Source organism: Equus caballus, chromosome 5 (assembly GCF_041296265.1).
Source record: "Equus caballus isolate H_3958 breed thoroughbred chromosome 5, TB-T2T, whole genome shotgun sequence".
Classification (NCBI taxonomy): domain Eukaryota; kingdom Metazoa; phylum Chordata; class Mammalia; order Perissodactyla; family Equidae; genus Equus; species Equus caballus.
Window position 1 is genome coordinate 37,497,884 of NC_091688.1, and position 18,476 is coordinate 37,516,359.

The 18,476-nt window shown below is 37.2% G+C and overlaps 1 protein-coding gene and 1 pseudogene across 1 annotated transcript; both read left to right on the forward strand.

Moving 5' to 3' along the window:
• Window positions 1-1,609: 1,609 nt before the first annotated feature.
• On the forward strand, window positions 1,610-2,563 carry OR6P1 (olfactory receptor family 6 subfamily P member 1). The gene is given in 1 exon segment (NM_001390962.1): window positions 1,610-2,563. A coding segment is annotated over 1 exon segment (954 nt).
• Window positions 16,680-17,873, forward strand: OR6Y1P (olfactory receptor family 6 subfamily Y member 1, pseudogene; annotated as a pseudogene).

Consider the following 18,476-nt stretch of genomic DNA (forward strand, 5'->3'; position numbering starts at 1 on the left):
TATTTTTTAAAGATACCTGCACTCACGTAATATTTAAGATAAGTGTTGGGGGGTATGATAGCACCAACATTTAGAATTCACTGAACATATAAAGGAGTGATGTAATAGTTTCATTTAAAATGCTAATAGTCACATTCAGTAGCAATTAGATTCCCTGCAACTATTTAAATGTATGATAATAAAATGGATGTCAACTTTAAAATATGCAAGCTGATATATTGCTTTTAAGGTTGCTGAAAGGAAAAAAATGTGAAGACAAGTGTTTAAGTCCCACCCCAAATGAAAGTGCTTGATGATAATCTAACTTGTGACGCAGTCTCAAGTGAGGTTCATAATTTTTCTAGATGCCTTCTGGAGATGCCAGGCCATGAGCAATGTTGATAAGAGACTAGGAAGGCACAGAGGGATGGTTGGGAGGCATATGACTGCCTCTTCCACTCTGATGCCTCACCAACTGTATCAGTTTTCTGTGACTGTTGTAACAAATCACCACCAATTTGATGGCTTAAAACGATAGAGGTTTATTCTGACAGTTCTGGAGGCCAGAAGTCTGAAATCAATATCCTTTGGCCCAATTCAAGGTGTTGGCAAGGCCTCGCTCCCTCCAGAGGCTTTAGGGGAGAATCCATTCCTTGCTTCTTTTAGCTTGTGCTGGCTGCTGGCATTCTTTTGCTTGTGCCCACATCACTCCAATCATCCAGCATTTTCAAATCTTTCTCTGTTCTCTCATCACATTGCCTTCTCTTTTCTGTTTCTATTTTAAATTTCCCTCTGCCTTTCTCATAATAGGACCCTTGAAATTGAATTTAAGGTCCACTTGGATAACCCAGGAGAATCTCACCTCAATATCTTAACTTAATCACATGTGCAAAGACTCTGTCATACAATGTAATATTTACTGGTTCTAGGGATTAAGACATGGACACCTTTCTGGGGTCCGCTTTTCAGCCTACCACACTAGCTCTGAGAATAAGATCGTCTAATTCTAGCAATAAAACATACTGAAAAATACTTGTAAAATGAGTGGGAAAATTACTCCTTTCTGGAGTACAACCCTTTTATCTCCTCTATGCTGAATTATTCTTCCAACTGTGAATGAATACTTCCCAAACACACTTCCCGCCTCCCATGCTGCCTTGCACTATAGCTCAAGTAATATCTTTGACCTACTAATTCCTCTGAGTCCAGTTTCCCTTGAGAGTTAAACCCTCAGGCTTCAGCTTGCTATCAGTCCTTCTTTTACTCATTCATTCAACAAATACTGAATAAATCTTCTATGGGGCTTAGAAGTTTATGGGAAGTGAAGGAAGAGTATGTCATGGATTAAAAAAACACGAATTGATATATTAGAACTTGTCCTGAAATCACTCAGCAAACATTTATAAAATACCCACTGTAGTTGAGATTGCTAAGTTATTGAGTACAAGCCTCAGGTCTGAGAACTTTATCCTTGAGGTGGGAGATTAAACAGCAAAGTGAAGGAACAAAATAATAATTAATAATATACCATTGAGCATCTTCAGAAGTTTGTAATCTGTGAGGAGATGTTACGATTTTCTCCACCTGTCTCTCAATATCTTGTTCTTTTTCAGGAAGTCAAGCAGAGATCATGAGAAATTTCAGTGGAGGCCACATAGCAGAGTTTGTTTTGGTGGGCTTCCCTACCTCTCCACCACTCCAGCTACTCCTCTTTGCCCTCTTCCTTGCAATTTATCTGCTGACATTGTTGGAGAATGCACTCATCATTTCCACAATCTGGCTCACTCCAAACCTTCATCGCCCAATGTACTTTTTCCTTGGCCATCTCTCCTTCCTGGAGCTGTGGTACATCAATGTCACGGTTCCCCGGTTCTTGGGAGAATTTCTTACCCAGGAACATAGAGTCTCCTATGTAGGTTGCATGACCCAACTCTACTTCTTCATTGCCTTAGCCTGCACTGAGTGTGTCCTGTTGGCAGTCATGGCCTATGACCGCTACTTGGCCATTTGTGAACCTCTCCGTTATTCTAGTCTCATGTCTTTCAGTGTGGCCACTCGACTTGCTGCTTCCTCTTGGGGCAGTGGCTTCTTCAGCTCCATGATGAAGCTTCTTTTCATTTCCCGATTGTCTTACTGTGGACCCAATATCATCAACCACTTTTTCTGTGATATCTCTCCACTACTTAACCTCACCTGCTCTGACAAGGAACAAGCAGAATTAGTAGACTTCCTCTTGGCCCTTGTAATGATTCTACTCCCTCTGTTGGTTGTGGTTTCATCATATGCTTCCATAATTGCAGCCATTCTGAGGATTCCTACTGCCCAGGGACGCCACAAAGCCTTTTCCACTTGTGCCTCTCACCTGGCAGTGGTTGTCATCTACTATACCTCTACTCTCTTCACCTATGCACGGCCCCAGGCCATGTACACCTTCAACCACAATAAGATCATCTCTGTGCTCTACACCATCATTGTACCGTTCCTCAACCCAGCTATCTACTGCCTGAGAAACAAAGAGGTGAAGGATGCCCTCAGGAAGGCAGTCCTGCACAGATGCCATTCTTCAGGTGATATCCAAGATTGACATATAACAGAGCCTGGCAGGAAGAAAGAAACAGGGTCTTAATAGTGCCACCTTCAGGAATCATAAAACAGGCTTAAAGGGAACATCAATATAAATTAGTACACAGTTTCTCTAAATAGTGTTTGAGAATCTCCTCATACAAACAAGAGTTTATGAATCATTGATCTTGTATAGGGGTTTCTAAACTAAGATTGAGCTTGCTACAAGAGTCTCCTGGGAGTTTGTTAAAATGCAAATTTCCAGAAAAATCTGTGGAGAGTCTATGTCCATGACTATGTCGATTATGTCTATTTTGCAATCCTACCACACATAATGTTCAACTTCCTAGGAACTCTTGTTTCCTCTATAAGTTTGAAATTCCCTACCATGAACCAAGCCTATTATTTTATAAGTGACAAAATATAAGAAAAGGGACTTGCTGGCAGATGTCTCGAAACAAAATGATGTAGGCTTTGTTGTAGTAGTTTCAAAGATCTGAATTCTCAAGTACCACTTCTATGAGAAATCGCAAAACAAACTAAAGAATTAAAACCCATGTCACCTAATCAATACTCTTTACCTCTATAAGTCTTATACTCACTACAAGTCAAAGGAGGAGGAAAATGTAGTGCTGATATTCAGCCATGTGTACACCAATGAATATGGTTAAATGTTCATCTGTATCTCCCTTCCTTGACTCTCAGTGGGATATGAAGCTGGTTGACCTAATGAGTGTTGATTATGTAACAGGTAAAATGCATTAGAAAACGTTTATATAGGTTGGCTTCAGAATCTTCTCCAGCACTACGGCCAGCTTCTGTTTCAAGCAGTTGGTGCCTGGGTTATACTAGTTGTCAGATATTTTAAATTTTGCCCCTGGGACAACTGACCACAAGAACAGAACAAGATGAGGGAGTGAGAGATGGGATGCAGATACCTCTGCAGTGAGTGGAAAGCCTCTGGTTCAAAGCCAGAATTGTAAACCCTCTTCCAAGTTCTCCTGGTTTTTGGAAACTTGCTTGAATTTTTTAGAGAGATTTTCACATCCTGACCCCAATCTAATTTCTGCACATCAAAACCAAATTCAGTGTTTCTTTAGACGTGGGATATGTGAAAGAATGAAAAAAGTGCTATTGAACAAATACTCATAAACACAAATCATCAGTCAGTGCACACTTGCCTATTCTGAACTAGGCTTTGCGAAAAAAAGAGATGATTGTCCATTAAAGAAAACTACCCAGTCAATAATCATTTTAGATTTTCCAGTATCTAAAATAAAATAACCAAAGAAGAAAAAGAAATATGATACTTTAAGAGGTTTAAGTTACTTTATTTTCATAAAATTGCTCGTCTTTTAAAGAAACCTCCCTGAGATTGGCTCTGTTTACCTTCCATTCATTACACTGTCTTTTCCTTTCATGGAGTTGTGGAATACATGGAGTTTTATGGTTAAGAATTCTGCTTCTTGAACTGAGAAACGTCAGTTTGCTTCGGGTTTTACCACTACTAAGTCCCTCTTATAATGAAAATAATATCACCTACCTCATATGTTTGTTGTGAATATTAAATAAATATGTCTGTGTGAGTAAAGGGTTAACAAAATTTTTTTTCTTTTTGTAGATAAATTTTTACCTTGGATTAACTTTATTTTTTTCCTTAACTTTATTGAAGTATACTTGGCAAATAAAATTATAAAAATTCAAAGTGTACAATGCGATGATTTGATATACATATACATTGTGAATGGATTCACCTTGGGTTAACTTTCTAGCTCTGGTCTCTTGGAAGCCTGATAAATGTTACTAAGCAACAGCAACGTTGCTTATGGTACAAATAACCCCTGGTTAGTAAAAGTCCTCTGGACTGGGAGAATTGTGCAAGTATTATAAATATTTGGTGGTAAGTCATATCTTTGGGCTACTTTTGTAACTTGGCATGTCTTTTTCAGTGAACTCTAGAAGCTATAGACGACCATCAAACTGTTATAAGAGATATTGGATCTTAGGGGGCTTGACGATTCTAAGTCAAGTTGGACAATGCACCCCTTTGTGCGAATCTCATGTCCTCACACCTGCACGTTGAATTTGAATCCCAGAGACCAGCCCCTTGTCTGCTTTGAGCACTCCTTCTACATAAGAGAAACTCCTGATGCTGCCCTTTTGTGTTTCTATCTTATATTTCTCTAAATGAAACTGATGCTAAGTGTGGCCTTGGGTAGTATGTGAATTTGATTGGTGAAGCCTGGAAAGATCTTCCGGTGTATAATAATTACCTCACAGTAAGCATTCAATAAATGCTGAGCCCCGTCTTTATTATTATATTGTCATTAAGTGTATGATTATATACTTTCTAACACATGTACATCTTCTATTAATCATGCATCAAACTCATTCTTACTCAAACTGAGAATGGAAGATTGACTGTGTTCTCTAGGACACCTGTGGAAAGCAAAGCTCCAAGTAACTTTGTGTAACTATATGAAGGTAATAAGTTGGCTAGGAAATTTAGCATGTCCAATTATCTGACCTAAATTATTCCAATGTGCCATTGAGTTGAGTCAGTGAGGTTCACACTCCTTGTTAAAAATGGGTAGAACATATCATAACTCTTTGGTAGAATATTAAACATAGTACATTACTCTCTTCTTAGCCATTCTGGCCTTAGATTTCATGCTTGATCCTCATTTTCTAGATATTTGCTTAAATATTAAAAGAGGAAGAGCTACAAAATTTCAGTTGGTACAAATTCTAATTGTGTGACTCTTATGTCTCATTCTTTCCCAGGGGCATATGACAGCCCTCCCGATTTGTTTTTCCTCCAGTGTGAGAGATTCCCACAGTGTGTAATTGCTGTAGATAGTTCATTCTTCTTTGCTATGATAACCCAAATTTTTTTCAAGGTGAAATCATGCCCAACCCAGGCAATGAATCTGCATCTCTTTGCCATGTGTCTGATTTATCAGGTTTTCTTGCAGCTAGGAGTGGTCATATTTCTCATTTTTTGTCCATTAGAATGTAAGTGGAATTCTACTGGAAAAGCTTTCATTTTAAGAGAAAAATGTAGCTAATACTAATGCTGCTTCTTCCCTTTTGCTGAACTTGGATATGATGCCTAGAGTTCCACCAGCTATCTATGAGATAACAAACATAAGGAAGAAAGGTCAGCATATTGAGGCTGGAGATGCAGAAATATAGGAAAACCATGAGTCTTTGATAGTATGGTTGAGAAGCTAAACCAACACCAGGAAATATCTACATGTATGTTTTTTAATTAAATGATGAAAAATTAACTCCCATTTGTTGAAGTCACTGTAATTTGTGCTTTCTTTCATTTTCAGCCTAATATAACTGATGTTATGTATTTATTTAAATTTTGCCTTGAGGTTTTCAAATAATTTTTCATTTTAGATTTTGAAAAAAACTTTCAAATGGAATACATTTTTCTGTGTTTCCAGAGAAAGATCATGACTCCTCGCCCCAAATCTTATATTATGTCATTCCATCAAGTGTGATATTCACTTATCTCTTTAAACTTATAATTCACAGGTTAGCCAGAGAAAGGCTGGTTATTTCCCAGATGCTACATCTGCTATTCCAACCGCTACTACCAAGTCAGTTTTATTTTATTTTATTTTGCTATACTCTATTTTACTTTGTTTTTATTTTACTTATTTTTTAGGTTATAAATGTGTATTCATTGCAGCCAACTTTTCACCAGGAATGGATAACAGGAAGAGATCAAGGAAATGGCATATAATCAATTTAATTATTATTCTTTAAATGAAATAATCCCCAAAATGGCAGCACTGTTCATCACAATTGACTAAGAATGCTCTTGTATTTAAAAAGAAAACAAATTATGTCATTTTTGTTCATGAAACACTGCATAGAAAGCACAAAATGCGGTTAGGTGCCTCAAAATTTTTGTGACTTAGAAGAGGAAATAGGAAATATATAACTTTCAGAAATAATTATAAAATTTGAGGAACATTGTGTTTCCCCAGTAAATTTTAACTTATTCATTTAAAAATTACTCTATTTCTCCCTTCCAAAGCTAACTGCATATTCATCCTAAATATTTCTTCAAAGGCAGACATATTACAGTATATAAACTCTGTGCTTTTTCTCACAAGCTGTAGTCTCTATCTGTATTTTCAATGTTATCTCTAATTAACTGTTTTTTTCTTCTGTGACAGGATATAATAAAGAGTGAACTTAGAATTCCTTTTTTGCTTTGAGCACTCAGAGTTCTAACCACAATTTTTTGTACCAAGAAATGATTATAAACAGTTATAACAAGAAAATACTATATGTTGTTTTTATCACTTCTAAATTCACAATGGTGGCTAGCAAGATAATTTTTTTAAAAAAATTCAAAGAGGGTAATTGTAGTTTTAACCATAAAACTCCCCATGATGGTGTGTAATCAACCGGGTCCTTCTCCGGCATCTTGTCTTTCTTTGCATTGAAGTTATACATTTATGAGGTGATATAAATAAAATGAGACTCTGTTCAATTCATTCATTCCCTCACCCAACAGAGTTTTAGGTGCCCACTAAGTACCAGACACGATACTGGAAAACATTGAGATGGACAGCGTCTCTGACCTTGAGAACTCTCAGTATAGGAATTTTTTAACTGATTTTTAAAGAGACTGTCTTTCTATCCTCCACCAAGTTTTGTCAATTTAATGAACAGAATTTTTATTTAAGAAGTAGCATAGAGTGGATTCTATTTCTAGTTTGAAGACTGGAAATATGAGACAATCTCTATAGATGCTAATCAACTCAGGAGTCTTTTAATTAGAAACTGCTTCATTATTTCTTTCAAATATTTAGGAAATTTCAAAAGTTCTTATGTTCACATGCAAGCATATTACAAAGGAAATTGGAAATTAAATTGGGTAATTTTTTGAACACTTTCAGTTTGCAAGGCATGATACAAATACAAATAATAGGACGAATTTATCTGCCATTTATCATGTGGCAGGCACTGTTCTATGCACCTTACATGTATTAACCCATATAATGATCACTATAATTGTAAGATCCATACTGTCATTATCTCACTTTTACGAAAAAAATAAATAAAACAAAAACTAAGACATAGATTAACTTTTCGAAGGTCATATAACTAGAACATTGCAAAGCCAGGTTTCAAACCTAAGCACTTTAGCTTCATAGTCCATATTCTGAACTACTTAATACTAACTTTTGATTTAACATTAGTTTCATCTTTAAAGATGAAGAATGTGATATTTGGAGAGGCTTGAGAATTTGTTTACATCACAGAGCTAACAAAGAGCAATGAAAACCTATGTTTTTCTTTTTTTATTATTGGATATATTTGACGTGTAACATTGCTAAATTTAAAAGGCACATGTTACTTTGATTAATTTATATATTGCAATATGATTGTCTTTGTAGCTATATTTATGACATTATATAATTATAATATAATACTCATTATACTGTGCATTAGTTCACTATGGCTTATTTACTACTTGTTGTAATTTTGCACCCTTATCTTTGCTCACCACCCCCATTCCCTAGTAACCACCATTTTACTCTCTGTTTTTTACGAATGTGGCTTTTAGTTTTTTTTTAGATTCCACATATAAATGATGTCATACAGTACATGTCTTTGTCTGACTTATCTCATTTAGCATAATGTGCTCAAGTTACACCCATGTTGTTACAAATGGAAGGATGTCCTTCTTTCTTATGACCGAATAATACTCCACTGTGTATTTATACCACACTTTTTTGTAATCTTTTATTTTTTATTCTTGAGGTCACATTGGTTTATAACATTATATAAACTTCAGGTATACATCATTATATTATGACTTCTGTATCAACTGCATTGTGTTCATCACCAACAATCTAGTTGCCATCTGTCACTGCACATACGTGTCCCTTTACTCCATTTGCCCTCCCCCTACTTTCTTCCCCTCTGATAAACCAATCTGTTCTCTGTACCTATGTTTGTTTGTTTGCTTTTCCTCCACATATGAGTGAAGTCATATTGTTATTGTCTTTCTCTGTCTGACATTTCGCCTGGCCTAATATCCTGAAGGTCTACTCATGTTGTAGCAAATGACAAGATGTTGTCTTTTTTAATGGCTGAGTAGTATTCCATTGTATATCTATTTATATACACCACATCCTCTTTATCCATTCTTCCACTGTTGGGCACATAGGTTGCATCCAAGTCTTGGCTATTGTGAATGCTGCAATGAACATAGAGGTTCAAATATTTTTTTGAATTAATGTTTTTGTGCTCTTTGGATAAATACCCAAAAGTGTAACAGCTGGATCATATGGCAGTTCTATTTTTAATTTTTTGAGACATCGCCATAGTGTTTTCCATAGTGGTTGGACTAATTTACATCCCCACCAGCCGTGTGCAAGGGTTCCTTTTTCATCACATCCTCACCAGAACCTGTTGTCTCCTGTCTTCTTGATGACAGGCATTCTAGTGAGAGTGAGGTGCAAATCAAAGTCATGTTTTTCTTAATTGAAAACCATGTCCTCTTTCTGTTGCATTTCACAGGAATTTTTAATTTTCTATATCACGTTTTCTTCGTCTAAATCAGGGGAATGCTATTAACCCTCTCTTATTGACTGAAGTTTTGATGAGAGAGGAGCTTCTGGTTCTTGAAGTATACCAGCAAATGCCTAAGGACTGCGTAAAACTGTTACAGTAAAACTATTTGAAACTGACCCATGACCAAAATAGTTCCTGACTCTTAGAAGATACTCAGCAGTAAATATTTATTGAATAAATGAATAATCAAGCTCCTAGAGATTGGGAACACAGAATATCACCAAAGAACCACAAATGAGCTAGAATACTCCCTGAAAATGAAGTATTTTCTCAGTTTTTTGTTGAAGAAATTTGCTTTTGTATTTTTTTATTGAATTGGAAAATAATGAAGACTAAATTGCAATTATTCCTAGAAATATTAACTAGGATCCTTGTAATTCAGAGAATTTTCCTATTCTTCCTTAAGGGAATTCTGTTATTTTGGCACAGAACTTAATTATATACTTGGAAAGGTTATTTTATCTTGACTATTCCTCATCTTTCCCAATTCCAGAAAAGTACAGGGTCCTACACTGGTCAGCATCCTTACCTTTTAAGGCATATGATATCCCAAGAAATCCTGCTCATTTTATGCCCTGTGGTTCTCAGGCTAACCATCCCTGTGTGTGCAAGTATTGTAACCCATGTGTGGCTTATACATCTAAAGAGATAATTGTCCACTTTCCATGACAGTATACTTTCTATACAGTCTGACTACTTCCTACCTTCTCCAAATACTTTTATATTCTTCTAAATGTGTACCTTTTACAGGTAATAAAAGTAAATATATACATATATTCTTATTCGTTTTTGAAAATACAAGTATTGTCTGAATGTGTTCTTTTTTTTATATATCTACTGAGTTAGTTATGCATGAGAGTCATGCTGGTATATAGAGTTGTTACTTTGTGTGCACTATATCTGAGTGTGTTTGAAGTTTGTACCTCTGTGTGTGCTCATATACTTGGGTCTCCAAATAAGAATGACCATTCTCCAGAAAGAGAAGAGGATATACACGCACACACAAATACACACACTTTTCCCTCAGCTTCCTCTTCTCCAGAGTCTGGTGGGAACAAGAGCATTGTGTTTCAAATCACTCTAAGATCTCTCTTGTGCCTTGAGATTTCACATAGCTTGCTACCTCCTCTCTTAGAATTCCTCCAGCATCCCCTTGAGCCCTGAAAAGGCCAAATACTTTCCTGAGGGCTGTGTCTGTTGAGAGGTCCCCTGTGGGTGTGAAGGAGTTGGCTTATGCTCCTCCAGTAGCTTTAAGGTAGGCAAAAGCACAAATAGCTCCATTCTGTGCCTTCTTCAAGGTGAGCAGAGACACAACCATACTTTCCCAAGAACTCTCTAGGCTTAGGGAATTCCCTTCCTCCTTCTAGTCTATACGATTTCTTTCCTTTTCTCAGCGTAAGCTGGCCATGCCTGACGAGACTTGGAAAACAGTTACAATTTGTATCACTGAGAAAATGGTGAGTTGAAAAAGTACTCTCAGATATTTTCAAAAGGAGAATTTGGCCAGCTTTTAATTATTTATTATTATGAAGTTAAGGAGGGGGTAATTGAAAATCATTTTTATTTAAATCATCGATTCTCCAGAGTTTTCATTTTATTGATTTTTAAAAGTAATTTGTCTTCTTTGAGCCTTTGATGAGTAGTATAGCAGCAGTGCACAGTGGGGGAGTGAATTTAATACATATAGAGATTAATTTCAGTTCAACAAATATTTCTTTAGCACCCATGCATATTAAGCCATATGAAAAATGTTAGAGATTCAGAGATATGTGTAATATAGATTATTGTGTCATTTTAAGACTTTCTTATAAGCACTCACTGTAGAAGAAATAGGCTTGGGTCTCCAAAATTGCCCAGTGGTCTACTTTCCTGAAGATTCCTCAATTTAATGCATCAGCTCAGCTCTAAGCCTTGTACAGTGCAGAGTCCAGATGTACTATGACTTAACAGACAGCAAAACAGAAAGTGGCAGAGAAACTAGAATTAATGAGTGAGAGTACACAAATGAATATGTGTATGTAAGGAGTGGTGGTGGAAGGTAGGTACCTGAGTATGCATTTGTGTTTTTATGTTAAGTAAGGGCAGGGGTTGGCCAAGGTGCTGATGGCTGCAGTTTTGATGACTTATAACTCCTTAGAAGACCAAAGAAAATTTCACTTCTCTTCATAGTACTATAAGGGGAGGAAAGTAAGATTCCTTTCCCTTTATGCTGTTTATTCAAAAAATGCATCATGTAGTCACATTTATCCTCAATTTGAAATCCTTAGATAAACTGCAAAGATTAATCATGTTCAAAATGAGACTCAGAGAAATTAAACCACTTTCCTAAAACTACTTAGATGAAAAAAAAAATATTTTGAAACATAAGCCATGATTTTAGAGAGTTATAAAAGGTATAGGGGACCAGTGATATGAAATATGGATTTTTTCCCCTAACGTCTTCAAAACCAGCTTGTAGAAGAAACTGAGAGCTGAAAAGAGGGTCACTACATGACAGTTAATTATTCTGCACTGCTGTAAACTTGGGAACTGCAATGCATATAGCCCTGAAACATATTTATTTCTAAGAGGTACTGGGAAGAGGGAGATGGACTAAATTATATCTTTTTATTTTTTTTAAAGATTTTATTTTTCATTTTTTTCCTTTTTCTCCCCAAAGCCCCCCAGTACATAGTTGTATACTCTTCTTTGTGGGTCCTTCTAGTTGTGGCATGTGGGATGCTGCCTCAGCGTGATTTGATGAGCAGTGCCATGTCCGCGCCCAAGATTCGAACCAACGAAACACTGGGACACCAGCAGCATAGCACGCGAACTTAACCACTTGGCCACGGGACCGGCCCCGAATTATATCTTTTTAAAACTGATTTAAAGGAGTAAAAAATGTGTTTATCCTTTTTAGAAAATGTCTTGCCATTGAGGGTCCAAGACTGATAAGTACACTTCTGACCTACTTACATCTTTTTCTAATCTCCCTGTAGGAGTTGGTAGATTGAGCATAAATGATTATCCTGTTGCATTTCTAGTCTCTGTGTCTCACTTTGGAGATTTCTAGGAATTCGGTTTGGCCAGACCAATCTTCACAGACCTGGCATGGCAATTTTTAAAATGCCTCCATTATTGGGAGTGCTTTGACCACATAAGTTTTCTCCTTTGTCTCTCTCTCCCTGGGAAATCACAAGCAGAGCTCCCTGCTCCTCTTTGTTGGAGGCACAAAGGGATGAAGCTATTCCTGTTTCCTGTTTTTCAGAATAAAATTAAGGCTTAAATCCCAAGTCTATTTTCCACAACCTTCTGACATTGCTTACCATTAAATGCTCCAATTAAACTGAGATTATCCAATAAGGATGACCACAAACTTCAGGAGAACTAACAACTTGGTTACACACACACACTCATGAATACACATACACATATATGAGAGAGAAATATAGCATGGTTCAGTCTAAAGAAGGAAAGACATGAGGATATGAGGCAGGGGTGATAGATTGGTGGTGGAGATTGGAGAGTGAATGGACCTGACAGCTCTTTTCAGAGAGTGAAAGGCTATCCTTTGAGAAAGTAGTAAGACTTATTCTTTGCATCTCCAGAAAACAGAACCAGAACCCATGAATGCGGCGAGGTTACGTTCCATAGGAGAAAGCCCTGCATCTCCCAGTCAGAGATTTCTTATTTTTAAGTATGGCTATATTTGTAGACATAATTTTCTGCTCCTGAAGAGGATCAAGCAGAGGTTAGGTGAATACTTGGATGTATGTATTGGATATTCACAAAATTGGCAAGGAGTTAAATTGTATGGCCTTTCAGGTTCCTTGCAGCGCTAAAATCCTGTGGTTCTAGAGCTGAATGTACCCCTTCTACTTCTTTAGTAGTGTGTGTGTGTGTGCGTGTGTGTGTAGATAATACAATAGACTATTAATTGTGAAAGCTTGTAACATAGCCTTTTTAAAAAACATGCTTGGAAGTCTCATACTAACTTTTAGAATTCTGTTCAAATCAAGCTAAAATTTAAGACGATTTTTCCTTCTTGCACTTACATTATTAGTCCATAGAAGAAATTAAATTTAATGGAGTTTGTAACATAGCCAGGTATTAAAGCTTGCCAAGGACTGAAACGTTATCAATAAATTGCTACCCTGCCACTATATAGTTGTTTGACATTGGGAAAATCCCTTAAGCACTCTTGGGTTCACTTCCCTTACCTGAAAATAAAAAACTGAACTAAAATCTCACTGGTTTAAAATACTATTATTCTATGAAGTAAGTCCACAATGGAGAGCTGCAAGTTGGCTACAAGGAACAGAGAGATGGTTTAAAGCTGATGAAAATAATGTTTTTGATATCCAGAGTACTGAAATACATATCTGGCTCTTGGTTCTCATCCTGGCAATTTGATTCTTCACTCCTTAAGCTTTCATTCCTCAGACAGAGTGCTTTTAAAACTGTTTTCAAAGGTGCGATTTAATGCTCAGAAGAAGAAAAAAAAAATTACCCAACTCAAAGAGCATCCTCTGCCAACTCATACAGAAAAAGTAGTGGGGAGGAAAAAGAAATTTGGGTATTTTTTTTCAATTCTGTCATTAAACAATTAACTGTGTGACCTTGAGCTAGATATTTAATATCTCTGGGTAAAGCAGGCACTATGACATTTGTCCTAGCTAACTCCATGATTATAAGGATTAAATGAAATAATGTGCTTTCAGATATTATAAAGTGATATGCAAATGTGAGGCATCATCTGGCTGTGAAAATGCTGCCATATATTCAGCACATCCTCCTCAGGGATCCATTTGCTGTAGAACATCTGTTGGAGGAAAGGTTGTTAACTATGAGAGCCTTGCTCTCTTCCTCATATGACTGCCATATGGACTGTATAAACAGATTTGGAAGCTGCTGGATGTGATTAAGATAATCTAGCCCTGGAGATTTGGAACCTAGATCCCTTACTACGTTTACATTGTATGTCACTTTTGGCAAAGCATACAAGCTCCTTGTGCATTAATTTCCCACTTATCAAAATATAACAATTATGTCTATAATGTATACACATTATGTATATATATATTACATATATAATATGTATATACATGTATATTAAATATGGAGACTTTTGAGGATAAAATGTGATTCCAATTGATCATACTGTACTTCCAATTGTTTTCCTCTTTTATTTGACTACTAGAAATCTCAAAACTAAGTTCCATGTTTAGATGATAAAACTGCTCACTCAGATGTTCTTGATATAAAACCATATACTCCTTTCTTTTCCCTTTATTTCTTTTTATCTTTATCTTGTACTCAATCATCTTGTGGTACTGTATCTGGACATTTATACTTCTGTTGAAAGTAGAGGAAGAATAAGAGAATGCATAGCTTCTGTGACAAGGTCCCCCACTTTATTTACTAATCCTTAGTCTTAAAATTATATATGCTGTTTTTATTTCCAGCTTTAATTCTAAGACATCTACTCTGAGAATAACTATATCTATTGCTAAAGTTCTGAAAATATATTGCATTCTCTTATTTACTAGAGTCATTCTTAGAACAATTTAGTTAGGCTAGAATTCTTGTAGGGGCCACTGGAAAGGGTTACAAGGAGAAAAGACTTTCAGGTATAATGTCCTGCCTATACATTTTGGAATAAAATGATGCATCCAGGGAATAAGCCCAAAGACACACCTCTGAAGACTGGTATCCTATTACTGTGAACAAGAACATGCCTCCCATACTGCCCCTCAGTAGCTAGAAATATGTTAATTCCACCTGTCCATTTAAAAGGATGGAGATATGGTGAGAAAAAGGAAGAATGGAGAATGGGCATAAACTATTCATAAATAGGTTTCAAGTTGGTTAGGCTCTTAGACTAAGGGATTAAAAGAAAGCATGTTGAAGGAAACCTGGGGAGGATTCATAGACCCTGCCTTGTTTATAAGCTCCACTGTCCCACTGCCTAGTAAATCCTAGATTGTGGTGAGCAAGGCCAAATTTTGTGTTGAGTGTGTGTGTGTGTGTTTGTTAAGGGGCTGAAGTCCAACAAGAATACAACCGTTTGTTGAATTTAAACTATGATAAATTGTTTTCCTTTTTTGGTTATCTGTATCTGTTTTCCTTTCTAAATGTGGATAATTAAGAGTTGACTATTCTGCCTTTCTTTAGGATCCTAAAGCCAACATCTAGGTAGAAAGAGGGAAATGGGTGGGACAGGCAGCAGTGTTCCAGCTCTTTCACCCCATGACCATTTCCTCAGGAAAAAAAAAATAGCCTTTCCAATTGTCTCACATATTTATGCCACAAAACAAGGTTGATGATAAACAGAAAATAAGAGTGACTGGCTCTGGAGAAGAGCAGAAGAGAGAAATCAAGCAGTAGGACACAGAGAAGGATTAAAAATGGTACAGTGTTTAGTGTCCAGTAGGCTTTGCAATGATTCTCAGCCCAACCTAGAAGGAGGCCATACATTTTGCTGAATTACTGGACAGGAATGTAGAAAGGTCACCAACTGCAGAAGGCATCTTCATTCTCCATTTTTTCTAGTATTACTTACAAACAAGTTATGGGTTCTTTAATCTAATACCCTTGGAAAGGTCGCCTCCCCCTTTCTCATTAACAATGGCTGTTTTTTCCACCATTTAGATCTTTGTTGATTTTTTTTTGACAGGACATTGCGGGTATTAGTAGTGTGTCCTGGAAGGGTAGCAGCAATTATCCATAGGAACTTAAACTCTAAAGTTCATTAGCTGCTGACAAAATGTGATGTAATTATACTACATCCACCTTAGAAATAAAAGAACTAATATTCTGAAAGCTTATGCAGTATGTTCACTTAGCTAGAGTTGGACAAAAGTGGAATTTGAATGTACTTTTTTCAAACTCCTAATCAAGCACTCTATACAATGGATTAGATAAAAGAAAATGTTTATCCTTTAAATTACCCATTTGATTTTGTTCTCTGAGAAGCTAATGAATAGTTATATTAAATTTGCTATGAATCTTGTGTGTCTGCTCAAATATTGCTTCATTCAAGCTCTAAAACCTTGTTAAATAGGTCAAAAAATAGGAGAAATCTCTTCATTTTACAGATAAGCGTGATCATGCAACTTCTCCAGAGTCACACAAATTATACTTGGGAAGGGCAACTGAGTATCCGGCTTCTTTCCCACATGAAGTAGATGGGAATGTATTGCCTATAGTGAAAGGGTGGTATAAAGGTCATCCTTTTATGCCCAACAGTGATATATTGGAAAAGCATAGAACTGGGAATCAGAAGGTTCCAATTTCACTTCTGCGTGATCTTGGATAAGTTCTCTCTCTTGGTTTAATTTTAAAAAATTAAAATACAAGCTCCTTAAAGTACATTTTTGCTCAAAAGTTTTGATTCTAATCATAACTTAGAAGGAAGCAAAGATATTAAGGCAGGAGAGTGTCTATTGTGATGAGTTTGCTGATGCGGGGTGTTTTCAGTGTCAATAACCATAAGCTAGTACTTGGGATGTGGAAGGAATTGATTTTGTCTGTGCCCACAGCCAGCTCCGATCACTAAGATTCTGAAGATAGACAACCAGACAGCGACAACACATTTCATTCTTCTGGGATTTCCAACACGGCCAGCCTTCCAGCTGCTCCTCTTCTTTGTTTTTCTGGTAACCTACCTGCTGACACTGCTAGAGAACTTTCTTATCATCCTAGCAATTCGCAGTGATGCACAGTTGCATAAGCCCATGTACTTCTTTCTGAGCAACCTCTCTTTTTTTTTTTTTAAAGATTTTATTTTTTTCCTTTTTCTCCCCAAAGCCCCCCGGTACATAGTTGTGTATTCTTCGTTGTGGGTTCTTCTAGTTGTGGCATGTGGGACGCTGCCTCAGCGTGGTCTGATGAGCAGTGCCATGTCCGCGCCCAGGATTCGAACTGACGAAACACTGGCCCGCCTGCAGCGGAGCGCGCGAACTTAACCACTCGGCCACGGGGCCAGCCCCCTGAGCAACCTCTCTTTCCTGGAAATGTGGTATGTCACAGTCATCAGCCCCAAGATGCTAATAGACTTCCTCAGCCATGACAAAACCATTTCCTTCAACAGCTGCATGACTCAACTTTACTTCTTTGTGACCTTTGTCTGCACTGAATACATCCTCCTTGCTGTTATGGCCTTTGACCGCTATGTAGCCATTTGTAATCCACTACGCTACACGGTTATCATGACCAACCAGCTTTGCGGTACACTGGCTGGGGGATGCTGGTTCTGTGGGCTCGTGACTGCCATGATTAAGATGATTTTCATAGCTCAACTCCACTACTGTGGCACACCTCACATTAATCACTACTTTTGTGATATTTCTCCACCCCTCAATGTCTCCTGTGAAGATTCTTCACAGGCTGAGCTAGTGGACTTCTTCCTGGCCCTCATTGTCATTGCTGTCCCCTTTTGTGTAGTGGTGGCATCTTATGTCACTATTCTCATGACCATCCTCAGGATCCCTTCTGCTCAGGGCCGCCAAAAGGCGTTTTCCACCTGTGCCTCTCACCTGACAGCTGTAATTCTCTTCTATTCCACAACTCTTTTCACCTATGTCCGCCCTAAGCTTATGTATGCCTACAATTCCAACAAAGCAGTATCTGTGCTCTACACTGTCATGGTCCCACTCCTCAACCCCATCATTTACTGTCTGAGGAATCGTGAAGTAAAGGCAGCTCTCAAGAAGACCATACTTTGCACAGGAAGTGGACCCAGGGAAGATGCAGCTTTGAGTAATTAAGAAACTTATAGAGTCCCATCAGGCCAGAATCAGGAGATGATAACTACATTGTTCTACCCATATTCTTGCTTTTGGTTATCTATCTCCAGTATTTTAACGATACTGTGTGTGTGTGTGTGGTGTGTGCGCATACACAAACATGGCTAGAGAACCATATCCCAAAGAAGTAGTGTCCACCTCTAGATCAGCAGACAAGTTTTAAACATTTTCCAAAAATTATTTGAAATGAAGAAAAATTCTTTTTCTCGCACTAAAATACAAACTCCACAAGTGGAGAGATTTTTGTCTGTGTAGTTTACTAATGTATCATCTGTACATTCAACTGAGTCTGACACATACTAGGTGCTTAATGAAAATATTTGTTCAAAGGATAATTGAATAAATGTGTTTGAACACAGAAGATGATGGAAATTGTGAATTTTTTACTTTTTGGCCCTCCCAGTGCACCCCTCCTCTGTCCCATCTGACTGTTTTTGTTCTACCTTGTCATTGTCACCTATCTTTTTTCTTCCCTTCTCTCAGTCTTTTTGTTCTCTCTCTCTCTTTCTCTCTCCCTCCCTCCTCACTTTCTCTCATCCC